Raw genomic sequence first — 27,876 nt, forward strand, 5'->3', positions numbered from 1 at the left:
ACACCTGCTGCTCTTTCCCTTTTCCCGTTCCAAATCCATTATGTTATTACCACTTCCCAAGCACAGATTCTATCGCTGTTAATGAACATCAGGACCAACTGAGCCTTGGGTGCAGCAGCTTTAGCACCCATTTCCCACCAGCCCTGGGGTCTGTTTGTCACCCGGTGTAGGAGGCGGCCCCGGCCACCGGCACCGCCACCTCAGGGCTCCAGGGATAGACGGGGCTGCAGCACCCGACTGCCCGGCACTGCTGGGGCTGGCTGGGGCCGAAGGGAGCTTTTTTAATTATTATTTTACTTTCCCCCGCAGTCTCAGAAAGTGCCCCGTGATGCTCCAGATGTTTGTGAGCCCCGTGGCTGAGCGGGGCTGTCCCTGCAGTGGGGCCGTGCTGGCCCTGCCCATGAAGCGCAGCCCGGCTCGGGAAGCGCTGGCTCCTCTTCACTGTCCCCGAGCGGACCTTGAGCTCCTGTCAGGCCCCGCCACCCCCGGCACGGCCCGGCGGCCCCCGGGAGGGATGGAGGGGGTGCTGCAGCCTCGCTGCTGCCGGCCGGGTGTCGGGGCAGCCCTCGGGACTCTCCCTCCCCTCCGGCCGGACCTGTGGGATCCCCGTGTGGTCTCTGGCTGCCCCTGGGGAGGGGGCGCAGCGGGGGCTGGATCCTCTCTCCCTGCCTCTCCCTCAGGCCAGGGCTGGTGACTCTCTCCTCCTCCCCGACCCCAGGGAATGCCGAGGGAGGGGGAGCCTGGAGGGGTGAGGGTGCTCCATGAGCCTCCCTGCCCTCATTCGGGCACCGCCCAGGGCTCCCCTCCTCCATCCCAGCCCCAGCCGCTCCTGGTGCAGCCCTTGTCCCTCCCCAAGGACCTGCCTGCTCTGATGGGCAGCAGCGGCAGCAAAACGTGAAAACAGAGGCTGGAAAAACATCCCCAGGGTGTTCCCAAGGCGCCGGCCCTGGTGCTGTGGCACGTCCCCAGGACACCTCCACGAGGCCACACACGTGTCCCACAGGGATGTTCTGCATGGGGCAGCTCGTGAGGCAAGCGAAGCGCAGGGTCCAAGGTCTCCCCTGCCTGGACATCCCTGGGGCAGCTCCACGATGAGCAACACCCTGGGAGGAGGCCCAGAGGCTCAAATTCTTCTCTGACAAGGAGACGAGAAGGAGAAGGTGACACTGGGACAGCTGGGCATGGGGTGGTGGCCCTGTCCCTGCTCCAGCCACCCCCCTGCAGAAGGAAAGAGTGAGCAAACACTCCCAGCAGAAACCAGCTGCATTTAATGGCTGCTCCTGGGGAAGGCTGTGGTGGGACAAGGCTCGTGCAGCATTTTTATATTTCAGGGTCAAGAGCTGAGGGCAGACAGGAATTGTTACTGATCAATGACAACGGCGCAGCCCCCACCCCCCAGTGCAGAGACACCATGGTCCTGAGCTGGGCACAGCCCCAGCCCTGCCCCAGTGGCAGCAGCACTTTCTGCCCACCTGGTTTGTGGATGAGGGACCCCCACGGGCTCCCCTGGCCAGGGCAGGTCCCTCCAGTCCCGGGGGTGTTGCAGGAACCGGGGGCTGGGGAGTTCCTAAGGCTCAGACCCAGACAGCTTCCAGAGCCAAAGCCCCAGACCTCTGGCATGACAGAGGTGCACGGCACTGTGAGCACACTAAGAACAGCATGTCCTGACCGAATGATCCCACGGGAAATTCCCCTCCCTCCGTGCAGCACTGCTGGAAGCGCTCCCCGTGTCCCTGCGAGCCCCCGGGGCCTTTCTGACAGCAAACACCTCTGCCAGAGAGGAGGAGCCGCAGCTGCGCCCGGTTTGTCACCCAGGCACGGGGACCAAGGGCGAAGGGATTCACTGCAGGAGCCCCGGGGAGCTGCGAGGGGGATGCAGGGGCTCCCAGCGTGGGGAGGGCAGTGCCAGCCGCGGGCTGTTCCGGGGACAGGAGCGGCAGCGGGAACAGCCCGAGCGGGGCCGGGGCGTCCGGGCTGCCCTAGGCGCTGTGGAAGATGCGGACGCGCTGCGCGATGTCCTGGCGGCACAGCGGGCACGACAGCAGCCGCTCGCAGCAGCCCTGGCAGCAGCAGACGTGACCACAGGGCAGGAAAATCATCTGGGGCTGCGGGAGAGACACAGAGGGGACACGGAGAGTGCTGCTGGCCCTGAACACCGCTCCCGGCACGGGGAGCACCCGCGGGGGCTCAGCGTGGGGACAGAGCCCCACACCCCGATGTCTGTCCCCCCTGGGTGTGCGGGGCAGGGCTGCACCCAGCAGGACACGATGGGATAGGGGGAAGGACACGATGGGACACGAGGAAGGACAGACACCACGGGACACGGGGCAGGACGCGATGAGACATGGGGAAGGACACCGTAGGACATAGGGTAGGACGCGATGGGACACAGGGTGGACACCATGGGACACGGGGCAGGACACAATGGGATACGAGGAAGGACAGACACCATGTGACACAGGGTAGGATGCAATGGGACACGGGGCGGGACACGGCGGGGCTGAGCTGAGCAGAGCAGCCCCGTGAGCGCTGCCCAGGCCCGGCGGCGGAGCTCAGCGAGCTCCTGCCCAAGCCCGCACGGAGCCCGGTCCGTCCCTGCCCGGCCCTGTCCATCCCTGCCCTGCCCTTCTCTCCCCCGTCCCGCTGCCGTGCCCAGCCCGGCCGTGCCCGGATCTGGCGGGATCAGCACCCGGGCACTGCCAGGGCCGGGCAGAGCTGGGGCAGCGCTGGATCCCGCCCTCCCTCCCGGGCGGTGGCGGCTCTCACCTCCCGCTCCATGCACACAACGCACTCCGACTGCCGCTCTTCCCCCGGCAGCGCCGGGGCCGTGGGGGCCGCGGGGCCCGGGGGCTCCTCCAGGGGAGCGCTGGGCTCGGGGCCCGCAGGGGCCTCGCTGTCCTCTGCCCTCCGCAGCTCTGCAAGCACAGCCAGCTGAGTGCCCTGAGCGCTGCCATCGCCCCCGCAGCCCTCCTGCCCTCCTCACACACCCACAGCGGTGTCTGACCCACAGAGCTCCCTGCTCCGGGCTCAGGGACCTGCTGGGAGAGTAAAATGTGGCAGAGAACAGCTGGGAGTACCTGGGATGGTCGTGGCCACAGCCAGGATCTCCCGAGCCCGCCTGAGGATGGCATGCTGCAGCCCAGCCTCTGTCACACCGAGCTGTGGGGAAAGAGGAGCGTGTTGGCTCCAGAGGGACAGACAGCAGGCTGATGTCCCCAAGGGAACACTGAAAACTCCTGGGCATTACTGGCAAGACGTGGCCATGCCAAGGAAAGCCCCCTCTGCCAGGCACCAGGAATTCCCTGGTGCTATTTCTATGACAGAGAGAGCACCTGGAGGATGGTGGAAGAGGGAGCCAGGCTGCAGCTCACCATGCAGGGCTCTGGGAGAGCCACTGCCCACAGGGACAGACAGAGCAGCACAGGCACCTGTCCCTGTGGGGAGGTGACACAGCAGAGCATGCAGCCAGGCACAGCTGGATTCTGAGCAGGGACAGGGACAATCCCAGCTGGTGCTGCCCCACACTGTGGCTCTCTGTCTCGTACCTTCTCCAGGTCACTGGCACTCATGGTGCCCAGCGTGTCCAGGGATATTCGGTGGTGAGCGAAGATGGGCACGTACTGCTCAGCAGAGAGCTCCAGCAGCAGGGCCACCAGCTGCTGCTCCAAACCCTTCTCCTGCAAAACATGGAATGAGCTCCCAGATGTGCCCCTGGGGCCAGGCAGCAGCAGGGCTGGGGCTGTGCCCATCCCTGGCCTGCCCTGCTCCAGCTCTGCTGCATCCAAACACAGCAAAGCCTGGAAACCCAACAGCTGGAGCAGCTCTGGCCCCAGGGGTTTTATGGGCACAGTTCAAATTGTTGAGGTCTGGAAATCACAGAATATCCTGAGCTGGAGGGACCCCCAGGATCCCCCAGCCCAGCCCCTGTCCCTGCCCAGCCCCAGCCTGGGCACCCCTGGCAGCGCTGCCCAAAGGCTCCTGGAGCTCTGGCAGCCTCGGGGCCGTGCCCATTCCCTGGGCAGCCTGGGCAGTGCCAGCACCCTCTGGGGGCAGAGCCTTGCCCTGAGCTCCAGCCTGAGCTGCCCTGGCCCAGCCCCAGCCGTGCCCTGGCTCCTGTCCCTGGCCCAGAGCAGAGATCAGAGCTGCCCCTCGGGAGGAGCCGCAGCCCCGGGGAGCTCTGCCCTCACACATGAAACACCACCCTTGGCAGTGCATGTCTGCAGCAGCCCCTGCTTTGCCAGCTCAGGCCAATCTACAGCACAGGCAGAGCTCAGATCAGCTCCTTGTGCCCACCCTGAGGGGACTTGACCAGCATAAAGTCCTGGCTCAGGCCATGAGGGGCAGGAATGGGCAGGAGTTGCTGCACTCAGTCGTGTTTGAAGGGAATTTGGGGAGCCAAGCAGAGCCCTTTGGGTGCTCAGCCGGAACAAGAAGCCCTGCCTGGATGGTACTCAAGAGTTTGCTGTTCCTGACCAGCAGTCTGGGGCTGGGACAGCAGCTCCTGCTGGGAACAGCTGAGGTGTTGGCACCACAGGGACCTGGGCAGCTCCACCCCTCCCCTCCCCAGGCAGGAATGAGGGAGCTCAGAGCACCATGGGCAGCACTGGATCTGTGTGAGGGCTCTGTGACCTGCTCCCAGCCTCAGCTCAGGGGGCTCCTTGCTCCCCCCAGAGCAAAGCAGAGCCACAGTGGCAGCAGGAACAGCAGCAGCACCTGGAGCTTCAGGGACAGGGGCTTCTGGTTCAGCAGGCGCTGGTACTGGATCAGCCAATAGTTCTCCTGCTTGGTTTCGCTCTTTGCCTCCATTTCCAGCTGGAAAAAAACTCCATTCATTCAGCACCCAAGGGAACACGGCCAGGGGGGTTCAGGGATGAGTGTGAGGAGGGAACCCCCAGCCTGGGCACTGCAGGGCCCAGCCAGAGCCCTGTGATGGGGTCAGACAGAATTTCTGCCTCCTGCAGGCTGGCCCCACTTTGACCCCACACGGGGCTGTGCATTTCACTGCTCCCTTTGCCCCAGCCCTGTGGCCTGATCTCCTGAGGCTCAGAGCACAACTCCCATCCCTTGTGCTCATCCTGCTGCCCCCTCCCTTCCCAGCAGGGTCACTGGGGGTGATGATGGTGCCCACGCTGCCCCACGCAGTGCTGCTGTGCCCCCCAGGTTCGTGTTACAACTCCCTGGCACTAAACTGGCTTCTGGACCTGGACACAGCCCTGCCCTGCTCCCCTTCACTCCCACACCGAGCCAGGGGCTCTCCCTGCAGCCAACCCAGATCCTTCCTCACCCACAGCTCTGCATGAGGGGCTTCATTACCAGGATTTGCTGCAGTTCCTCCTCCCTTTGCTTCTTCTCCTTGAGCAGCTGCTGCAGGAGGGAGCCGAGTGCCCGGCGCTGCTCCGTGATTGCCTCCTGCAAGGGGAGAGCTCTGGCAGCCCCAGCCCCACACTGCAGCCCCACTCTGCAGCCCCAGCCCCATTCTGCAGTCCCACTCTGCAGCTCCAGCCCCACACTGCAGCCCCAGCCCCATTCTGCAGTCCCACTCTGCAGCCCCAGCCCCAGCCCCACTCTGCAGCCCCAGCCCCACACTGCAGCCCCAGCCCCAGCCCCACACTGCAGCCCCAGCCCCACACTGCAGCCCCAGCCCCAGCCCCACACTGCAGCCCCAGCCCCAGCCCCACACTGCAGCCCCAGCCCCACACTGCAGCCCCAGCCCCAGCCCCACACTGCAGCCCCAGCCCCTCACTGCAGCCCCAGCCCCTCACTGCAGCCCCAGCCCCACACTGCTGCCTCCACTGCTCCCAGCAAAGCCCCTGCCAGCCCCACAGCAGCCCCTGTGGCTGTGCAATCCCTGTGCCCCACAGCTCAGATCCTCTCCAGCTGAAGCTGCTCCCTCAGCCCTGCACTGCTGTGTCAGCCCCAGCCCACCCTGGCTGCAGCTGCTCCTTCTCGCTCCATCAGGAGCTCAGCCAAAGGTACCCCTGGTACCCCTCCTCAGAATCATGGAACCCCAGCCTGGTTTGGGTTGGAAGGGACCTTAAAGCCCATCCAGTGCCACCCCTGCCATGGGCAGGGACACCTCCCACTGTCCCAGGTTGCTCCAAGCCCTGTCCAGCTGAGAAAAGACCACCTGAAAGCAGGTCTGGAGTCCTGCAGGTTACCAGGACAGTGAGGTCCCCTTGCCCTTGGGATGCTTCCTTGCCCTGGGGTCTCACCCCAAGCACACCAGGGCAAGGCCAGGCATCCCTGCAGCCACTCCCTGGCAGTGCAGAGTTAATTGGCTCAGGAATGTCCCATCATGGCCCCTCTGCAGCTTCAGTCCCACCTCACCCATCTCTGAGCAGAGGCCATCAGGGACAAGGATTCTGTTACACCCTGAACTTTGGGGACACCTTCATTGATCACAGAACTCCAGACTAGTTTGGTTGGAAGAGACCTTAAAACCCATCTTGTCCCACCCCCTACCACAGGCAGGGACATTGTCCACTGTCCCAGGGGGCTGCCAGGCCTGTCCAGCCTGGGATCAGCACCTGGAGCCTGCACAGGGACAAGCAGAGGAGCAGCTGCCCCTCCCAGGCCAGCCCCACCTCCAGGAGACCACAGAGGCAGCAGCACCAGCACCTCCAGGGAGGGACAGGGACAACAGATGACAGGAGGAGCTGCCCCAGCCCAGCAGGGACCCTGTGGGGGGCACAGCACCAAGGGCAGGGGGATCAGGCAGACCCAGGTGTTCAGGGCTCGTTCCTCAGCCCCTGGTGCAGAGCTCTGCTCCCTGCACTGCCCTGCAGCTCCTGTGCTCACACCTGCAGGAACTCTGGGTGGTCCCTCCAACAGCACAGAGTGACACAGAGGAGCTGAGTGAGTCCAGGCAGCACAGCCCAAACCTGGCACCTGAAGGATCCAGGACAGGCACTGCTGTCTGGAGCCAGCACTTCCCACTGGTCTGTTTGTCACTGATTGTGGGCTGAATAAACAGGTGACCTGACCTGGCACATGGCACACAGAAGAAAAGAACTGATGCAAATCATCACAAAACAAAATTTAAAGCCAAGCTGCTGAGGCTAAACCTGGCATTCCTCAATGTGTGACTGCTGATGATGCCAAAACCAAAACACAACACAATGCAAGAGGACATGCAATGCACAGCAGGCAGGTGGTTTTCACAGAATCACAGAAATTCAAGGCTGGAAGAGACCTGTAAGATCATCAAGTCCAACCCATGTTCTAACAATTCAACTAGGTCATGGCAGCAAGTGCCACATCCAGTCTTTTATTGGGACAGCCAACAACTGGATTGCAAAGCCCTTCCCCACCCAGCACACCTGGAACTGCCCATCCCTATCAGGGCTCCTCTGTCTCTCTGCTGAGAATGCCTGGGGGTGTTTGGGAGCAGCAGTGATGTCCCACATTGCCAGGACACACAGGGGTTGGTGTCCCATGTTGCCAGGACACACAGGGGTTGGTGTCCCACATCCTCAGGACACACAGGGGTTGGTGTCCCACATTGCCAGGACACACAGGGGTTGGTGTCCCATGTTGCCAGGACACACAGGGGTTGGTGTCCCACGTTGCCAGGACACACAGGGGTTGGTGTCCCACATTGCCAGGACACACAGGGGTTGGTGTCCCACATCCTCAGGACACACAGGGGTTGGTGTCCCATGTTGCCAGGACACACAGGGGTTGGTGTCCCACATCCCCAGGACACACAGGGGTTGGTGTCCCACATTGCCAGGACACACAGGGGTTGGTGTCCTGTGCAGAAGAACCTCCTGACAGAGCATAAACCCATCTGGAAAGTGCCAGGAGCAAGGGAAGCAGGTGGAGCAACCCCAGAGCAGGGAGGGTGGGGGGCAGCCCCAGAGCCCCACGTACCTGCAGTGTCTCTGTGTCCAGTTCTTGCCTCTTTACCTCCAGCTGTGTCAGCTGCAATAACTCTGTTTCTATTAATTTAATCTAAACAGAAGATGAAACATTTTTTACTGACATTTAAAATGACTTTGATTTATGCTCTTTTTAAATGAGGTCTCACTGGCAAGGGCAGCACTGCAGAGCACCCAGAGGTGCTGCTTGTGCCCTTTGGTGATGTGTGTGCTGAGGGTGCCTCTTCTTTTACCTGTGAGGAGCTGTGTCCCCCCACTCCAGCTGTCTCTCTACTCTGAACACTTCTGCTCAGGTCTGGAGCTCACACTGCCATCAGTTTGTGCACCCAAACCTTTGGCAGCCACCCTGGAATGCAGAGCCAAGGCCCTCCCAGCTCAGACTCCTGGGGCAGTCCTCTGCTTTCCAGGTGCTCCAGCAAGCCCAGAACAACACCTGCTCTTTCAGGTGGGACAACTGAGACACAGAGAGGTGAAGGTCCAGGGTCCCACAGTAAAGCCCAAGATGAAGGTCCAGGGTCCCACAGCAAAGCCAAGATGAGAGCCCAGCTCACCCCTCTGCCAGGCCACCAACTGTCCCCAGGCCACGCTGCTCCTGCTGACCCCAGGGCTCTGCCCCTGCAGCACAGGGTGGGAGGGGTCCCAAGGGTGAAAGGTCCAGCCTTGGCATCAAGGAACAAACCCCCTTTGTTCACAGAGCAAGAGGGAGTAAAATGCAGGGCCCTTATGGTGAAGCCAGGCAATGATGGGAGCTGTCAGACAGGGCACACGCTTCCAGCAGAGATTGGTCACTGGGGCACTCAAAATATCCAAGTCCTCAAGTCTATCCACCAAATCCTGAACTGAGACTTTTACTCTGTGTCCAGTCAGGAGAGGGAAGATTCTGGAGCAGTGTCAGAAACCAGCAACCCTCCTTCCTGCATCCACCACTGCTGCCTTCCAACCTTCCTGCATCATCCTCTGCCACTTTTCCACCTTCCTGCATCCTCCCCTGCCACTTTTCCATCATCCTGCATCATCCTCTGCCACTCTTCCATCATCCTGCAACATCCCTGCCACATTTCCATCATCCTGCATCATCCCCTGCCACTTTTCCATCATCCTGCATCATCCCCTGCCTCTTTTCCATCATCCTGCATCATGCCCTGCCACTTTTCCACCTTCCTGCATCATCCACCCCTACTTTCTCCATCAGCTCTTGCTCTTCCCCCCACCTACATCACTGCACCTCCTGTGGAATGGAGCTCAGAAAGGCATGGAGCTGAGAATGGGAAAGAAAAGGTGAACTGATGGCTCAAGGTGCAGCTCTGATGTGCTGGATGGAGATGCAGTGGGCTCATGTGGAAGCAGCAGCCCTGCCAAGTACACAGCCTGAAGGAAATCTGAGGTGCAACACCACCACCTCCAGAAGCCAAAACCTGCTTTGACACTGCCTCCCTCAGAGCTGGAGTGCAACCATCACTGTCCAAGAGCTCTCCATGTCCTCAGACCCTGCTCTGTGCTCACAGCACTTTGTTCTTCCTCCCAGGGTCTCAGCAAACAGCAGCATGAGCTGAGGGGCTGGTTGCTCTTTCCTCTGTTGCTGACTCACCTGGTTCCTGATCTGCCTGTGCATAAGATCCTTCTTCACCTGGAGAGCTTCAAAGGCAGTTTTCTGCATCTCAACCTGAGGGACAGGCAAAACCCTGCTTAGTGAGGTGGTTGGTGCAGCTGCTGATGGGTTCAGAAGCTGCTGCCTGGCAGGGATTCAGGAACAAGTCCCTGAGTGGTGCTTGCTCTGAGCAACAACGTCCTGAAACACAGCTGAGAGCCCAACAGGTAAAGCCCAGCCTGGAGACACACAGAGAAATATTAATGTCATTCAAACATTCATCTAGAATGCTCTGTGTGAGCCCAGCTCTCCTTTTCAGCAGCACTGAGCAGCCAGGCTGTGCTGCAGGGCACAGCTGCCCAGCTCTTCTGAGAACAAACTTTGAAAATGCTTGTCCCAAGTCCCACAGGAAACCTGCCAAAAGACAGCACTTCTGTCTCAAAATCCCCTCTTAATCATTGTGTCAGTTGTGCTTCTGTCCTTTCTGCAAATTTGCTGGCTAGATAAAAAATAATTTTTATTTCAACCACCCAAGTTAGTTTGGCTGAATAGCAGATATTTTCAAAGTTTAGCATGTAGTGTTAAATAAAATCACTTCTGCATGCAGCCCAGCCCCTGCTGCTCCTGTGACCCACTCTGGATCCTGCCCTCCTCCATCCCCCATGAGCAGTTTGCTCCCTTGCCTACCTGCTGCAAGATCTCACTGACAGCTTTGCTCTGGTCCAGCTGCTGCCAAGCCAGGATCTGCTGGAACTTCTGATCCATCTCAGCCAGGCTGCAAGGAGATGGATGTGCCATGGGGTTAATGCTGGGGCTGGGACTCAGAGGAAAGCAGGCAGTGGGGAAAGCAGGAGGAGGAATTTCTTAATGAACAGGGGAAGTGGCACTGCACAGCTGAAGGCCACAAATTTAACATCTCCTTCCCTACACCCAAACCAAACCTGCACCACAGGCTCCTGTGGCCCTGCTGAGCAGGTCACAGGCTCACAAGGCTGGTTTTGGTCAGTGCCAGATGTTGCCAGATTAAAATTTCTCATCTTGTAAACAGTGAGCCAGGATGCTCAGCAACACTCATGTACTCCTTATGCTGACACAGCACCCCTGAGGCAGCCTGGGAGCTGAGGGGAGCAGCTCTGGGCCACAGTTTGGCACTGAAGTGCCTCAGAAAACAGGAATACAACTGGTCTAACTGCACCCTCCATATTTAGCAGAATGTATAAGGCAAAATAAACAGTGCAAAAAAGTGACAGCTCCCCCGAAGTGTGATTAACAAGATGCAAACTGGGTGGTTAGAAGGTGGTTCATTTAAGGCAGTCTGACAGTTTAATTTGTACTGTCCTGGGCTGTTACAGCTGTCCTGCTGCATTCCAGCAGCTCCAGGAGTTCCTGGTGTACTTATGGGAATTACTATTGGAATAAGGCTCCCAATATTCCCAGTTAGATTGTGCCTGGGCCAGTCTGACCCTCGCTGCTGGGCCAAAGGCAGCAACTGCGGTGTGTCACCCCAGAGATACCTTGGCTTGCTGGAGATTGCAGCTGGGCACTGAACAAGTCCAGGCTTGTTAGGAACCCCGTTTACCTCAGGAGGAATGGCTTCAGGCGATGGTAAAGAGAAAAAGGAGAGGATTCTGCTGGAGGGTTTAATGTCCAGAGGTTTATTCCATGGTTACAGAGGTCTGAACGTGAGCAACTGCTCCAACAGAACCTCGGCCGCATGGTCTGATCACCTTTTTAAGCTCAGGGACAGGGGGAGGGGAGGTACAGGTGAGCACCAACCAGGTGAGAGGGGCAGGGTCTCAGGGGAAGGTGACACCCAGACAGGCCAATGACCTCTGGGCATAGGGGCATCCTTTGAACTTGACCAACCACACAGACGCCTTGCTGGAATGTTCAGCCTGATTGACAGGACTCACTCAGCATGGGGGCAAGGGAGAGAGGTATAGGCACACCTGGGAAAGTGACCTGGAAGGCCAAAATGGGACATTACAGCACACCACAACAAATTACATTCCTGAAAGAAAGGGATTTCACAGCACCACCAGCCCCAGAGAGCCCCTGCACCTGGAGCAGGCCTGGCTGACGAGGTCCTGCCGGCGAGACTCCGAGGTCGTTTGGAGGAGTTTGTTCTTGTAGGTCTCAGCCAGCATCTGCTGCATGGCAGCTGGGGACAGAGGGGACAGAGGGGCTGTCAGTGCTTGCCTGGCCTGGGTGTGCAGAGCAGGACTCACCCACCACTGCTGCTGCAGTCACTGCAACCAACAGTGGCTCCTTTCTCATTGCCCTTCCCACCTCTCTAATTCCAGAGCACACCCACCCACCTGTGGCTCTTTATTGGGAAAAGAGCTCAGCAAACTCCACCCTGCCTCTGCCTGCACCTCTGCAGTGCTAAGAGAAGCCCAGTCCCTGCCTACCAACCCTGAGATCACAGAATCTGCTGGGAAGTAGGAAGGGACCCCAAGGATCCCCCAGCCCAGCCCCTGTCCCTGCCCAGCCCCCCCAGCAGCCCCAGCCTGGGCACCCCTGGCAGCGCTGCCCAAAGGCTCCTGGAGCTCTGGCAGCCTCGGGGCCGTGCCCATTCCCTGGGCAGCCTGGGCAGTGCCAGCACCCTCTGGGGGCAGAGCCTTGCCCTGAGCTCCAGCCTGAGCTGCCCTGGCCCAGCCCCAGCCGTGCCCTGGCTCCTGTCCCTGGCCCAGAGCAGGGGTTGGGCTCTGCCAGTCCTGGGGGCACTTGAGGCTGTTTCCTCTTCTCTTGTCCCTTGTTCCCTAGGAGCAGAGCTTGACCCCCATTTGGATTCACCCTTGTTTCATTCAGGGAGTTGTAGAGAGTGAGAAAGTCTCCCCAGAGCCTCTTCCTCTCGAGGCTGAGCCCCCTCAGCTGCTCCTGGTGCCCCTTCACCCCTCTCCCAAAGCCCTGGCTGGACTCACAGGCCACTTCCCTCCTGCGCAGCTGCTCCGTCTCCTCCTGGGTTATTGCCATCAGCTGCTCCATCCTGATTCTGCCAACAAACAACACTTCAGCCACTCCTGCAAAAGATCCCTTTTCCTTTACCCACCCAGCTCAGAGCCTCAAGGCTGGGCAGGTTCACCCTGCTCAGGAAAGTTGGGCTTATCAGAGACACCAAAGCTCAGTGATTTTTTGGTGAAGACCCTCTAAGTTTTATGGGAGACAACATTTGCTCAAAAGCACAGAGACAGTAGCTTTAGACAGGGAAATTGATTTTTCTGGAGACAGAACATCCACACAACGTGCACATGCTCTCCCCAAACAGTGCCAGGCCCTTCCCTGGCTCTCCTTTCTGCTGAGCTGGATGAGCCCTGCAGAGCTGGCCCAAGTGAGCAGTGCCACTGCAGGCAGCAGCCCGGCCTCCCTCCCCACCACCCCTGCCCTTGTTCCAGCACATTCCCCCCACCATTGACCAGGTCAGGAGCTGGTGTGGCTGGGGAACAGCCTGACAAACAACTGGATGATGTTCACCCAGTTTACTGGTCCACAGCCCAGCTGGCTGAAGGGAGGGGGCAGCTCACAGGCAGGGCAGAGCTGGGGACAGTCACTTTTGGTGCAGAGTTAGCTCACAGTGTTGGCTCAATGGCAGATTTGCTTCCCACCTGCTCCTCCCCACCTGAATACATTGCTGGACACACTCATACCTGCCTTGCTTGCCAGCAGATGGAGGATCTCTGCTGGTCTCTGATATTGGAATAGAGTTTTGTTCCCAAACTCATTATTTAGGACCATCCAGAGATGAAAAAGAGGTAAAATCACTCTGTGACTGGGTGTGCCAGACTGGGTAGGACCAGCCACTCTGAGTCCAGTGTTCTTGCCTCCAACAGTAACCAGAGCCAGCTGTAGGTGTGAGAGGAACCTCACCTGGCTTAGGGTGGATTCAGACTGTGACTCTGACAGGAAGCTCCCAGCTCTCTTCCCAGCTTCTAACCCCTTTTCCAGACAAGTTTGTTTCAGAGACTCACCTCTCATTCTCCAAGGACTTCAAAATGTCTGAACTTCGTTTTTGCCTTAAAAAAGATAAAACAAAAGGTTTTCATCAAGCTGAGTAGAACATCCTGAGTAGAACATTCTGCCCAGAGGGCAGAATCAGAGTCACAGAATCCTGACTCAGAAGGAACCCACAAGGATCATCCAACTCCAGGCCCTGCACAGGACAACCCCAACAATCCCCCCATGTGCCTGAGAGAAAACAACTTTGCTGTCATGCACAGCAGAGCAGCTTTCAGCAGGCTGGGCACCTCCCATCAGCACCAGCTCACATGGACACCCAGCAGACACAGGCAGGGGCAACTTAACACTTCAAATTTGCACTTTCCATGAGGAATTCAAATTTCTTCCATAGCACTGAAAAATCCCAACATCACACATCTGTTAAACAGTTTTTGTAAGCTGCAGATTCCATGTGCTTGAAATGGGTCTTGAAATGAGATTCCATGTGCTTGAAATGAGCTAAGGCAGCTCCTCCAGACATCGATCCTGACCAGGTCCAAAACACTCAGAGATGAAATCAACTGCCCAAAACAACATGACAAAACAAAATCAGAGTAAGACCCACCTCTGGTTGTCCTCCAGCAGCTTCTGGATCCGGCTGGCAATGCCCTGCTCTGTGTCCTTCAGCTGCTGCAGCAGCTTCAGCCTCTCCTCCTCCAAACAGCGCTGGTGCCTCGACAGCCCCTGCTCCAGCCTCTGCTGCTCCTGCCCAGAGCAGGGAAACCAGGAGCAGGTGCTGGGCTTGGGGAAGGCACTGGGTGCCCTGGAAGGGCCTGCCCAGCACACCCACCTCTCTCACTGTCTGCAGGATCTCATCCTTGTGGCTGTTGAGCTGCTGCACCAGCAGGGCCTGCTCTCGCTGCCCCACATTCAGGCGCCGCTCAAACTCCAGCTTCTCCTGAGTTTTTCTTTCCTGAGAGGAATCAGAAGAAAGATGAAGGACAGGAATCTCCTTCCCCAGCAAGAACATAACCAGCCAGAAAGGTAAAGCAAGGGATAGAAGCCCCTTGAAGAGGAGAAGGGAAGCTAAATGGCAAACAGGAGGCTTGTCTAGGGGAGGGGAACGTTCTCTCCTTAGGAACCCAAAGACTGGAAAGCAGAAGCTGCTGCTCCCTTCACAATGATCTCTAAACTGTTTCATGTCATGGAGCTGAATTCCCTGGGCATTGACTGATACCAAACCAGCCAATATAAACACGTGCAGGGAAGCCCAAAATGCAGGTTGGGCTCAGCTCCCCATGGCACAGGACCCCCCAGTCTGAAGGGAGCAGCCAGCTCTGAGCAACTCAAGCAAAAATCACTGGGGACTGCAAGGCAGGAGCTTCTGGCTATTTCAAAGTGAGCCATGCACAGGGGAAGAGACAGAGACCAGGGAAACAAAAAGAACAAACTAAAAGTGCAGCCAGGTGAGGGGAATGAGAAACAAAATAAAAAGATGGAAAACAAAAAGCAGAAGCAGACCCATGCTGCAGACAAAGCAGTTGCAGGAGTTGATCCTTACCTTCCTCTTCTCATAATCCAAGAATTTGTTCTGAAAAATAAGCAATACCAGCAGACATTTATTCCCAGAAGTACTTGTGTGTAGATATTATTATTCCAAAGTACAGTCTCCCCATACTGAGTGAAGACATCAACCAAAGGCACAGCAACACAAACCCCAAGTCCAGTCCCTCAAGCTTCTCCAGGGGCACAGGCAGTGACTCTGCACTTGCCAAAGAGCACAGGAATTACCACAATTATTGGCCCAGCCTCCCCTTTCCCAGGTAGGGCTGAACATGTCTAGCACTTGGCTGGGAAGCACAAGGTTCTGCAGTTTTCTGTCCTCCCAAAAACACACTGCACACTCCATGTCCCCCTGTCACCCCTGTCCCTTGGCTCCATCACTGCTTTCAAGGATGGGGACAGTTCCTTGGGAGGTGTCTTAGGAATAAGTGTGGTGACACCAGCCCAGCTGAGGAAGGATGAGCCACCCTTGCTACTCCCTCAATCCCAAAAGACACAACCCATGGAGGAGAAGGTGATGAGGGATGATGAGCCAAGTGCTGTGAGAAGCTTTGGGGGAGCACAGAGACAAATCCCAAACCCTCTGGTACAGGAGAGCCTCACCTGCCACTCACTCTCCTCCTCCAGGTACTTCTCCACTGTCCTGTCCACCCCATCCACTGAAGTTCCTCCTCCATGGCTCTCCAGCGTGGGGGGCAGGTGCTGTGAGGGAGGGGAGTATGCAATTCCACACTCTGCAAGCACCAAACACAAAATAACATTTGAGGCTTGTTGTGGTGTGCTGTAATGTCCCATTTTGGCCTTCCAGGTCATTCCCCCAGGTGTGCCTGTACCTCTCTCCCTTCCCCCTTGCCCCCATGCTGAGTGAGTCCTGTCAATCAGGCTGAACATTCCAGCAAGGCATCGTGTGCTTGGTCAAGTTCAAAGGATGCCCCTATGCCCAGGGGTCATTGGCCTGTCTGGGTGTCACCTTCCCCTGAGACCCTGCCCCTCTCACCTGGTTGGTGGCTCACCTGTACCTCCCCTCCCCTGTCCCTGAGCTTAAAAAGGTGATCAGACCATGCAGCCGAGGTTCTGTTGGAGCAGTTGCTCACGTTCAGACCTCTGTAACCATGGAATAAACCTCTGGACATTAAACCCTCCAGCAGAATCCTCTCCTTTTTCTCTTCACCATCGCCTGAAGCCATTCCTCCTGAGGTAAACGGGGTTCCTAACAAGCCTGGACTTGTTCAGTGCCCAGCTGCAATCTCCAGCAAGCTAAGGTATCTCTGGGGTGATACACCACAGTTGCTGCCTTTGGCCCAGCAGCGAGGGTCAGACTGGCCCAGGCACAATCTAACTGGGAATATTGGGAGCCTTTTTCCAATAGAGGCTCAAAGACCACCTTGGCACCATGGCTGTGAGCTGGCTGCTGTGTGGGGCTGCTTCCAGCTGTGCCCACACATCAGGGAGTGCCTGGCAGAGCTCCTCCAGCTTGGGCTCATTTTGCCTTTAATGATGGCAAAAAAATGATGGAGCTGTGGGGCCACTTCATTCCCACCAGGACTCAGCTCAGGCAGGATGGACAGGGAGCTCTGGGGGGAGCTGGGGCCACTCCATCCCCACCAGGACAAGCATCTGCTCAGACAGAAACACACTCTGCACACAGGTGCAGCTTGGTGACTTCTGCAGGGCTGAAGACCAAAATAAGTTCTGACTGTCCTGTTTTTTCAGGAAATATCCCAATGGCTGGCAAGGCATTTCCCTGCATAAAACCTTCACCAAAACTCCCTGTCTGTATTAAACACAGTGGCTGCAAACTCCCAGTATATTATCTATGAGTTTGAGTTCTCCATCTGTTTTCACCTCTCTCCAAACAACCTGCAGGGCCCAGGTCCTTCCTCAGAGAAAATGAGAGCAGTAGGGACTTTGAGTGACTCCTGAGTGTCTCTCCTTGTCCCAAGGCAGTGACAGCTGACAATGGCCAATCCTCCCACAGCAGAAAACCCAAATAACCACGGGAGGTGCACTGACCTCTTATGGCCACTGGGACAGCCTGAGCCAGCCACTGTGATTGTTAACAAACCACTCTGCAGTGTGGCAGGGCTCAGGGAAGGACTCAGGGCTCAGGGAAGGATTCTGTTGTGCTGTTTGCCATCACAGACAGGTAACCAGATGTGCAGGGCATCACCAACCACCCCAAGCAGGCTCACACCATGTCTGTCCCCCAGAAATGCCATCTCTGGGCACAGCCCAGCTGCTCCTGGCTTACCTGTGCAGAGGAACTGCTGGATGGCCTCTGTGCCTGCACTGCAGATCTCAGGGGGTGGGTAGGTCATGGCAGAGGCATCCAGGGTCAGAGTCTCCAAAACAGAACACACAGAGCTCCAGGTTATTCTGAGTCCAGACAGAGGCCAGCTGCAGTTCTCCTTGCAGGTCCCCAAAATCTTACTTCATGTTACCCTAAATCCTAACATAAATGTGAGGCTGTATTGAATCCTGTGGCAGTACCAGTCTCTGGTTTTTCTGGCTCTGGATTGAAGGCACTTGAGACAGGAATTCATGTTGGGACTCAAGTGTTTATTATTTCTGATCAGTTAAACTGTCTCACTGCTGTGAGTTGGGCAGCTTTTCATTAGAAGGCACAAAATGGCCAACAATCTCTGGTTACAAGGTATTTTAAGACTAAACTACTCAATTAAGAGCTGACACCTGGATTATTTCCCCTTTTAACCCAATAACTGATCCCAAAGAGCCCCCAGTGCAGACTTTCCTGCCTAATTACAAAATGCCACCCAAACCCATGGAGAAGGAGGAAGAAGAAGTAAGAAGGAGAAACCAAGGATGACACCCTGTGCCCTCCATCTTGCTCCCATCCACAACATAACAAAAATAAAAAAATCCAAATTTCTCGCCAAGTGATACACCTACACTGCTCTATATAATCTATTTCACACTTTTGTGGGTTCCAGTCTATCTTGAAGTCTAGGAAACTTTCTCCATGAATGAGGGTCAAGGTCAGTGCTCCCCTGGGGGTCAGGGCAACCCAGAACAGACAGAGAAATATTCCCTGTGCTCTGGGTTCCCACAGAATCCCTGCTGGGTGTCTGGCACCTTTCAGAGGTGACTCCACTGCCCCTTATTTGGAAGTTTCTGAGCTGGCCATCCACTGAACATTCCCCTCATGCAGGCACTGGCATTTCATTTAGGTACCAGAGGTCAGAGCACTTCTCAGCTCAGACATTCCCTATCCATGTCAGGAGTTCAGCATGGAAATGGGGTGATACCAGGGCATGGAGAGGGGTCCCATAAAGAAAGAGGGGAAGAGCCACTTCTTTTGTCCTACTGTGGCCACCAAAGGACCCAATGGTGCCTTGTGCAGGGAAGGGCACAGCAGGAAAGGAACCACTTTATCAAGCACAGGGGGCAAATCTGCACAGATGCCTCAACTCAGGCTGTGCTCATGAGAAGTGAAGCAAAATGTTGTGTGAGACAGGAGAGCATTTATTCACACCTTCCTGCTGGTGTCTGAGGCAGCCCTGCTGCCTCACACTTGCAGCATTTAGCACTGACAGGTTTGGCAGCCAGAAGGAACAGATCCATAAAAATCCTGCTGCTTTTCCCATTCTGAATGTGCACTTCAGAGAGCCATAAACATATCAAAGCTGATAACAAGTTGGAGATCTGCCAGGGTGACAGAAGCACGGTTTGTGCTCCTAAAGACAGCCCTGGCAGGTAAAATCCAGGGCTTCACTCTCTGGGGATCGCTTTGGTCATGATTAAATGACAAAATGATCAGATAAAATGGTAAAAATGATCAGAAAAGACCAGAGCAGGTACATAAAAGCTATTTTGGACAGTGTGAACAGCCCTGTTACAATCCTGCCCAGACCCTAAACATCCCCTCGTGGGCTGGATTAATTCCCAGCTGAGGGAGGCAGGCAGGGAAGGCAGGGCCCCAGGGCGGTACCTGCAGGCTGCGGGCGTGGGCCAGCCCCCGGGGCAGCTCCTGCAGCTCGTTCCCGCTGACATCCAGAGCCCGCAGGCTCCGCAGGCCGCTCACGCTCCCGGGCAGCGCCCTCAGCTGGTTCCCTGCAGGGACAGAAAGGCAGCTGGAACCATGGAACCACAGGATTCACAGAATCGCAGAATCCACACCACTCACAGAATTCACAGAATCACTGGGTTGGAAGAGACCTTCAAGACCATTGAGTCCAACCCAGCCCCAACACCTCAACTCAACCCTGGCACCCAGTGCCACATCCAGGCTTTGTTAAACACACCCAGGGATGGGGATACCACCTCCCTGGGCAGCCATTCCACAACTTTATCACTCTTTCTGTAAAAAACTTCTCCCTAATATCCAGCCTGAATTTCCCTTGGCACAGCTTGAGGCTGTGTGCTCTGGCTGTGTCAGTGCTGCTGCAGACAGAGCCCAGCCCCAGCTGAGCACAGGCACCTTTCAGGAGCTGTGCAGTGATGGGGGCAGCCATGAGTCTCCTTTTCCAGCCTTCCCAAACCAGGGGCCAAGCTCATCTGTTCCAGCACCAATCCATAACCACACACATGAGGCTGTGCCAGGTCACACAGGGACTCAAAGGATGGCACTGCCCACCAAGGGCAATTTGGGATCCAGATCTCCTCCTCAGCTGAGGTCACTGCTGCAGGCTGGATCTGTGCTCTTTATCAGGTGAATATTTGTAACATGGGATGTTCTTCCCTTGGCTTAAGCCCCAGGGATGGGAGGAAGGGGACTGAGTGTGAGATTGCACACCCCAGGCTCAGAGCCCAGGTGCTGCAGACAGACAGACAGACAGGCAATGATCTGAGCTGCCCTTCCAAGCTCCTCACCCTCCACCGCCTTCCCTGTTTCAGCAACAGCTCCACATAACTAAATCTCCTTTTTCTCCCAGATTTATGGCACTGCATAGCTGGAGAATGTCCAGGAGTCTGGAAAAGAGGTGTGACTTTTGTGCCTGGGCTGTGCAAACCTATGGAGACACACAGGAGCCAGCTCTGGGGCTTGGGGGACCCAACTGTAATCCAGTTTACCTGGCTGAGTGCTCTGCTTGCTTTACTGGAGGGCTTGAGGCTGACACATTTTCTGCTTAGATCGTTTCTCCTGCCTTGCCAACTATTTGAATTCAAACCTTCCTTGTGCTCCTTCTCAGCACTCTGAGTGTAAACCATGTGCTGTTTGCCTTGATTGAAAGGAATAATTGCTAATGCAGCTCACCATGACCAGATAATAAATGTGCTTTGTCCAGAGCAATCCCATTCCATACCTTTCACATTGAGGACCTGGAGCTGTGCAAGGTCTCCTATAGATTGTGGAAGGCTTTTTAAAAGATTCCTTTCAAGGTTTAGGACCTAAGGTATTAACAGAAGAGATATTCAAAATATTCATCCAAGTCTCATGTCTTCTACACATCTGTGCTGCTGGGGCTTTCAGACAACTTGAAATTGGTTGCAGATAGCACTTTCAGGGTTAAAAAAATGTATTTTCCATATAAATAAATATGGATATCCCATGGATAAGTATGGATATCCCCTGGATAAAGGGCATGCCAAGCTACCAGGGGCAGTGAGAAACTCTGCTCACCACCAGCATCTGGTGCAGGATCCAGATGCAGGAACTGGGAATTGGAGTGTCCAGGGCAGCCCTCCCCAACTCCAGCTCTCACCTAAAGCTCTCCCTGAGCAGAGAGATCCTGAGTGTGCCCTCAGACACTGCTCTGGGTTCTCAACATAACCACCCCAAGGAGAACAGCAAAACCTGAATGTCTGGGGAGATCAGCAGGACTCTGCTTGCTCAGAGCATCTGCCTGGCCATGGGAGCCACCTGGGCTGCACCAAGCTGGAGAACACAACCAAGCCTGGCTTCTCCTGCTCTTCTCCTGCTCCCTTCTCCCTTTTTCCATGCCCTGTACAGACACCTGGGATGCAGCCTCAAATCTTTTACCTGAAGAGCTGTCAGCTGACCAATATCAGCAGGAAGTGATGCCAGCTGGTTGTCATGCAGATCCAGAACCTGGAAAAGCAGATGATGTCACCAAACAGGGTTGGGAACAAAAGTCATGAATTATCTCACAATGAAAATTACTTTGCTTCCAATGGGGACTTTGAAAAGCAGCTCAAGTTTTGCAGGGGACATGGATACTTCATTCTTGGAGGTCTTTTGGAAATTCAGGCATCAGTAACAAACAAGGGACAAGGGAGAGCAGTGACACTGAGGGAGCTGTCCCACAGAACTGGAGGAGCCACCTGGATAAATCATCCCCTTGGAACCAGGCTGGCAGCAGGAATTTCTGCAGGATCAATGAGCTGAACTGCTGCAACAGCAGTGCAGGGAGAGGGTGGGACAAGACCTGGAGCCCTCCCTCCCTCCTGAGGGGGAAACTGTGGGATTCTGAAGGGGATAAATGAGTTGTGGGACTGGTGGTGATGTGCCACTAACCCCTCAGTGAGTGCTGTCTGCCAGCCTGGAGCTGAACCCAGAAAAGGCAGGAGTCAGCCTGGTACTGATCCCTGAGCCAGCCAGCCAGCCAGAAGGGATTTACTTGGGCTGGTGTGCTTTAGTGCAGCTCAAATCAAGGAAAATAGGAAAAGAATCACAATTACCTTCACAGTTATAAGACTCAGGAGGCTGCAGGACTTTGGAACTAAGGATGTCAGATTATTGGTATGAATAATCAGCACCTGGGAAGGAAAAACCTCATTGTCACATAAACATGAGACACCAGAACAAGCAATTTTGTTGGGATTGAACTGGGGAGGCTGTACAAGAACTCAGTTTCATATAAAACATTGCAGTAGGAAATGGATTGTCAGAGAAGGTCAAACATTTCACATGAGATCTAAACCAGAGCCCAGTTCCTCACATGAGAAATATCCTTAGATGGGCTAAGACAGGAATAACCACTTGCTCTTTCCTGGCAGAAATTAACTGTAAAAAACACAAACAGGATTGATCTGACTCAAACTGCTCTCTATTGTAGTTTCACACAGGTGGACAAATTCCTGACAAGAAAATTCCTTCTGGGCCACCATAAAACAACCCCACACAGTCATATCAAACATGACAACAATAGTTAAGCATATTAATAGAATTATTTAATAATCATTTAATTATTTCTGATTAAAACATTACCTTTTTTTGCAAGACCTTGCAAGTTGCAAAAGCCCCATAAGGAACCTAAAAACAATAAAAAATAGTCATGTCAGACTTCTCTTTTAAGCAGTTCTACATTGTCCACCTGTAAGGTGTGAACAGCTTGACTGGAAATAAAAGTGATGCCTAAAATCACTGCCCTGTGATTTGGGCCCAGTATTTCCCAGGGAGTTTCCATTTAAACAGCTCCCAGGGGCTCTCCAAGACACAGCAGTGGCACAGAACAGGCTGAGGCTCAGGCAGGAGTTCAAGCTTTGTGTGATTTCATATTCATTGTGCAGATGAGTCAGGCAAAGGTTCAGCTTTCTCATCACAGAAATGCATTCTGTGCTTTGGCAACCTCACAACCCCTCTGCAGTGTGCTGAGAGAGAGAGGGGAGCACCAGGCAGGACAGGGTGACCCTGGTGTGCCAGGACAGGGACAGCAGACCAAGGAGGTGCCAGTTCAGCCCCTGCCAGGCACAGCTGGGCACTGTGACCTTCCCTGCAGCACAGAACCAGCAGCAGGCAGACCCCTGTCCATGGTTAATTGTAAAACCAAAGTGATGTCTCATTCCATTTATTGAAACAACAATGAAAATGAACAGCAAGACAGTTTTACCAGATTAGCTGTGGCCCTGAGTGGGGCTGGATGGGTGGATCCTCTGTCTGCCACCCCCAGGCTGTCCCACACACCTGCAAACCCACACAGAGCTGCTGGTGGCTCCTGAGCTTGGAACAAAACATCCCAAAGGCTCAGCAAAGCCATCTCACACTGCACAGCAGGCAGCTCTCCCCTCCAGGATGGTGTCACATCTCCACACTTTGCTTGGCAAGGGCATCCTGTGTTCAGGATCAACATTTTGGAAGCATGAGACAAGGAATAAAAATGAAAAGCGAGATAGAAATGAGTTTCTGCCTGAGGAAAAGCTGTGCCTGGCACTCTGTCACTGCCTGCCCACACACCAGAAAATTGTTTCTCATTTAGTTGATTACAATAAAAGAAGCCAAGCTGGGGTGAGACTTCCATCCTTTAAATCCTTACCCAGCAACTTGGAAGCAGGATTGGGATTTTCACTTACACAGGAAAACAACCATGGGTGGCAGAATGTGTAGCTCTAAGATCAGAAATACTCAACCTCTGGCAAACCAATTCCCTCAGGAGCAGCAAAATTAAGCCATGAGGTCCCAAACTAGGGTCAAACAAGGTGGAGGGTATGAGACCACTCTGCCCTTCTAAAGGATTCCCAGGAAATGGTGTTGAAGCATGAGACAGAACAGGCAAATTCCCACCAAAACAAAACAAAACAAAAACACCAAACCAAAACAGAACAAACAACAAAAAAAAAAAAAACCAAAAACAAACAAACAAAAAAAAAAAAAAAAAAAAAAAAACCAGGAAAAAAGTCCCCCAGAACTCAGGAGATAAAGGAAAAGGTGGACCAGCAACAATTTCTGTCTCAAGGCTCAGAGGCATGAGAGTAAGTCTGACAGTTGTTTGCAAGAAGCAGACAGAGAATCAGAGCTGTGAGTGAAGGCTGGAAGGTGTAGAGGCCATACCTCTGAGAGCTCACATCTGGATATGTCAAGGGTGTCATCAGCACCAGCTTCTTTTGCCTGGAGAGGGAACAAACACATCCAGGGAGTCAGACCATGCACAAATCCAGCACCTCTTGCCCAGAGAGTTTGTGGGTTCCCATCCCTGGCAGTGCCCAAGGCCAGGCTGGGCAGGGCTGGGAGCAGCCTGGGACAGTGGGAGGTGTCCCTGCCATGGCAGGGGTGGCACTGGATGGGCTTTAAGGTCCCTTAATCCAAAGCAGTCTGGGATTCTCTGGTTCTGTTCCAAAGTATTTTCCATGTTCAAATCAAGTCCATGCAATGCAGCTGCTAACAGCAATGGACCTGGGCAGACACCACTCACCCATGTCCCCAAAGCCACATCTACACACCTCTGGGTCACTGCCAGGGATGGTGACCCCACCACTGTCCTGGGCAGTCTGTTGCAATGTCTGAAAATGCTTTATTCAGGAAAAAAATGTCCCAATATCCACCCTGAGCCTTCCCTGGCCCACCCTGAGGCCGTTCCCTCTGCTCCTGTCCCTGTTCCCTGGAGCACAGCCCGACCCCTGGGCTGTCCCCTCCTGTCAGGAGCTGTGCAGAGCCACAAGGGCCCCCTGAGCCTCCTTTGCTCCAGGCTGAGCCCCTGCCCAGCTCCCTCAGCCTCTCCTCATCCCTTCCCCAGGAGATTCCCTGGGCCAGAGCACCCTGGTGAAATCCTACTGCAAGAAAACAAACAGCAACATCCAATGAGTTAATCCTCAGAGTGACAGAAGATCAGAATAATGGGAAGCAAAAGAGAGGCACAAGGCAAGGCAGATGTGATGGGAAGTCACAGGTTCCCTTTAATGAAAAGCAAACTGGGAGATCTGTGAGGGCAAAGGGGCATGGAGGAGAAAGGGGAGCTGGGGTCCCACCTGCAGGCTGGCAGGAGATGGGGTGGGGTGGGGGACACTCCATGAAACCACACAGAGAGGGGTGGAAGGGGCACCAAGGGGATGTGAGGGCGGGAGGGCAAAGGCAGAAATTCCCTGAGGTGCATTAGGAAGAAAACCTGCTACCTTAGTGGGATCAGCAACACAATTACTGCTCATGGAACATGGTCACTGGTCATGCAGGGATGCACCAAATCACCCAGAGCCAGGGCCAGGCATGGAGAACAGAAATGACCCTGGCAGGCACATCTGGTAGCCAAGGAACAGGCACAGAGGACAGAAATGACCCTTGTCACAGACATCTTTTATGAAATATCCTTTCCTTAGGATTTTTCCTCCTGAGAAGCTGTGAGGCCTCAGGAACAAAATGTAAACAATGATTATCTGCTGCTGTGGAATGCAACAGGTGCATCTGGGATTGGTCTCATGTGGTTGTTTGTAATTAATGGCCAATCACAGTCAGCTGGCTTGGGCAGAGAGTCTGACACAGCTGCCTTTGTTATCATTCCTTCCTATTCTATCCTTAGCCAGCCTTCTGATGAAATCCTTTCTTCTATTATTTTAGTATAGTTTTAATATAATATATATCATAAAATAATAAATCAGCCTTCTGAAACATGGAGTCAGATCCTCATCTCTTCCCTCATCCAAGAATCCCCCTGAACACCATCACAGACCCTGGCAGTGCTGAGCAGGCACAGGGGACAGAAATGACCCTGGCAGTGCTGAGCAGGCACAGGGGACAGAAATGACCCTGGCAGTGCTGAGCAGGCACATTTGGCACCCAAGGACCAGGCACAGAGGACAGAAATGACCCTGGCAGTGCTTACCAGGCACATTTGGCACCCAAGTGCCAGGCACAGGGGACAGAAATGACCCTGGCAGTGCTGAGCAGGCACAGAGGACAGAAATGACCCTGGCAGTGCTTACCAGGCACATTTGGTACTCGAGGCGTTTCCGAGCATCTTCGCTGGGTTTCTTCTTCCTGGAGAACAGAGGCATCTTCAGCCCTGCCCAGGGGCACACGTGGTCACTGCAGAGAAAGGCTGAGGGATCCTGGCCTCTGTGCTTGCTGGGGAGCCTGGGCTGCACAACTGGGACCTAATGAGTTGGGGGGAAAATGAAAAAGAAAACAATTGTGTCAGTGAAGGTCTTTGTTTAGCTGGACAGGCAGTTCCAGCACAGGGAAGTACAAACATGAGGCACTCAAGCCCTGCTGAGGTCTGAGAGGGGTTGGTTGTCTGGGTCAGCCCTGGGACAGGCACAGAAAGGTTGCTGAGGGATCAGAGAAATGCAGGGTCCACTCCAGGAATTAAAAATTAAAAAGCTGTATCAAGAAATCAAGTACCAGGGATGAAACCCAAATTATTTAAACCCAATTATTTAAACTCAAATTGACTTTGTGTCAATTCTGGCACAAAGGACTGAGAGCAAGGATTCCAGGGAAGAGAAGTTGAACCTGAGAGAGGAAAGGTGCAGGAAGATGCCAAAAGGTGGAATCAGGGGTGCAGGTGGCTGAGGGGCACAGACACCAGGCAGCTCTGGGACAGGCTCTGACCCAGCAGTGGGGAAAAGGAGCTGCTGGCAGAGTTTGAGGGAAAGGCAGAAAGCTGTGGCTGCACAGGGAATGGGGAGAGCAGCTGGGAAGGAGGTGGCACCAGTGGAGATGAAGGAAAGAGATGGGGCAATGAAATCAAGGAGAAAAGGAGTTTTATTTTCTATTTATTGTGGCTGCACAGGACCAGGGGGCACAAATGGGCAAAGCACAAAGAGCCTGAGCTGGGGCTGCAGCTGAAAGGGGCTCCCAGAGGGACCTGGCAGGGAGCTAAGGCTGGGAGTGAGCCCTGAACACTTTAAACACTTTCAGTGACTTTTTAAACACTTAAAATTCCTAAACAATGAAAACCCAGCACAGAAGAGGCACTGCTTCACCAGTGGGGCACAGCTGCTCAGCTCAGGGCTCAGTGGAGTCAGTGCTGCACACCAAGTGCTGATCTCTGCCAGCTCTGGGTCTGCCAGCTGCCCCCAAGGGCTCCTGGGGAGCAGCTCCTCACAGCACCCAGCCAGGGAGGTGCCCTGAGCAGGGAGAGCTCTGCCAAAACCTCTGTCAAATCTTTACAGAGATAAATCCTCGCTGTAAAAGTAAAATAATTCAGTGTAATTGATCCCTCTTCCTTTCAGTGCAGGAGCAAGGAGGCAGAGACCCCCCGAGTCACTGTCCTGCTGCCACAGCAAACTCATTTCCAGCAGTTCTGTGGCTCCTTCCCTGCCACCCCAATTTCTGCCTCTCTAACCAGCTCAGATGACTGAAATGCTGCTCAGAGCCAGCTCCCAGGAGAACTCAGAGCACTGAGCAGGAAGGGAAGCTGGCTGGCAGGGAAATGCAGGGCAGAGCCAAGGGCAAGACATAAGAGGCACAAACAAAATGATTTCAAGATGAGAAAGCAGAAGGCAAAGGTGCCTGCAACAGGATACCCTTGAATTGGTGACCATATTCAATCCTGCTGAGCATTTCTGCATGTCCCTGTCCCACCTCACCCTTCCCCATTCCAGCCAGACCTCACTGCTCATGGGGACAGTGGGAAATCTTCAGTTTTCACCCAAGAAAATGGATCAAGGCATGAAGGGCAGACAGGGAACAGGAAAAGAATCATAGCAGGGCTCGCAAGATGAAGGATCAGAGATTTGTTACATAGATTGAACAGCTCTCAAAAGTGGAAATTTGCTTTAGTGAAGACACATCAAACCCAGCAGCCAGGAGTGAAAAAAGCCCTGGGCATGTGACCATTTAATGATGTCATTTTTATTTATTAAATTACTGAAAGAACTGCCTGTAAGTGCCCAGGCCAGCACCCACCCTGCAAGCACTGAGCACCCACAGACACCAAACCCTGATCCCTGCAGGCACTGAGCACCCACAGACACCAAACCCTGATCCCTGCAGGCAGTGAGCACCCACAGACACCAAACCCTGATCAATGCAGGCAGTGAGCACCCACAGACACCAAACCCTGATCCCTGCAGGCACTGAGCACCCAGGGACACCAAACCCTGATCCCTGCAGGCACTGAGCACCCACAGACACCAAACCCTGATCCCTGCAGGCACTGAGCACCCACAGACACCAAACCCTGATCCCTGCAAGCACTGAGCACCCACAGACACCAAACCCTGATCCCTGCAGGCACTGAGCACCCAGGGACACCAAATCCTGATCCCTGCAGGCACTGAGCACCCAGGGACACCAAACCCTGATCCCTGCAGGCACTGAGCACCCACAGACACCAA

The 27,876-nt window shown here is 54.9% G+C and overlaps 1 protein-coding gene across 6 annotated transcripts in view; it reads right to left on the minus strand.

Annotated features, from left to right (window-relative positions):
- Window positions 1-1,089: 1,089 nt before the first annotated feature.
- Window positions 1,090-27,876, minus strand: part of LRSAM1 (leucine rich repeat and sterile alpha motif containing 1) — a 29,297-nt gene continuing 2,510 nt past the window's right edge. The window contains exons 2-25 of one of the 6 annotated variants that reach the window (XM_058038364.1): window positions 25,519-25,689; window positions 23,657-23,713; window positions 22,097-22,141; window positions 21,568-21,645; window positions 20,909-20,977; window positions 20,232-20,316; window positions 18,917-19,038; window positions 17,219-17,309; window positions 15,571-15,701; window positions 14,966-14,995; window positions 14,255-14,377; window positions 14,030-14,169; window positions 13,437-13,481; window positions 12,393-12,463; window positions 11,530-11,629; window positions 10,156-10,243; window positions 9,469-9,543; window positions 7,873-7,953; window positions 5,314-5,409; window positions 4,714-4,812; window positions 3,546-3,677; window positions 3,078-3,159; window positions 2,767-2,915; window positions 1,887-2,105 (exon numbers count right to left, since the gene is read on the minus strand). In XM_058038364.1, coding sequence (XP_057894347.1) covers window positions 1,980-2,105; window positions 2,767-2,915; window positions 3,078-3,159; window positions 3,546-3,677; window positions 4,714-4,812; window positions 5,314-5,409; window positions 7,873-7,953; window positions 9,469-9,543; window positions 10,156-10,243; window positions 11,530-11,629; window positions 12,393-12,463; window positions 13,437-13,481; window positions 14,030-14,169; window positions 14,255-14,377; window positions 14,966-14,995; window positions 15,571-15,701; window positions 17,219-17,309; window positions 18,917-19,038; window positions 20,232-20,316; window positions 20,909-20,977; window positions 21,568-21,645; window positions 22,097-22,141; window positions 23,657-23,713; window positions 25,519-25,590 — 2,187 coding nt within the window. In that variant the 5' untranslated portion in view covers window positions 25,591-25,689 and the 3' untranslated portion in view covers window positions 1,887-1,979. Of the gene's footprint in view, window positions 2,106-2,766; window positions 2,916-3,077; window positions 3,160-3,545; window positions 3,678-4,713; window positions 4,813-5,313; window positions 5,410-7,872; window positions 7,954-9,468; window positions 9,544-10,155; window positions 10,244-11,529; window positions 11,630-12,392; window positions 12,464-13,436; window positions 13,482-14,029; window positions 14,170-14,254; window positions 14,378-14,965; window positions 14,996-15,570; window positions 15,702-17,218; window positions 17,310-18,916; window positions 19,039-20,231; window positions 20,317-20,908; window positions 20,978-21,567; window positions 21,646-22,096; window positions 22,142-23,656; window positions 23,714-25,518; window positions 25,690-27,876 lie in introns of all 6 variants that reach the window. The other 5 variants (XM_058038361.1, XM_058038365.1, XM_058038366.1 and 2 more) reach the window with 5 other exon arrangements.

Source organism: Melospiza georgiana, chromosome 20 (assembly GCF_028018845.1).
Source record: "Melospiza georgiana isolate bMelGeo1 chromosome 20, bMelGeo1.pri, whole genome shotgun sequence".
In the NCBI taxonomy this organism is placed as follows: Eukaryota; Metazoa; Chordata; class Aves; order Passeriformes; family Passerellidae; genus Melospiza; species Melospiza georgiana.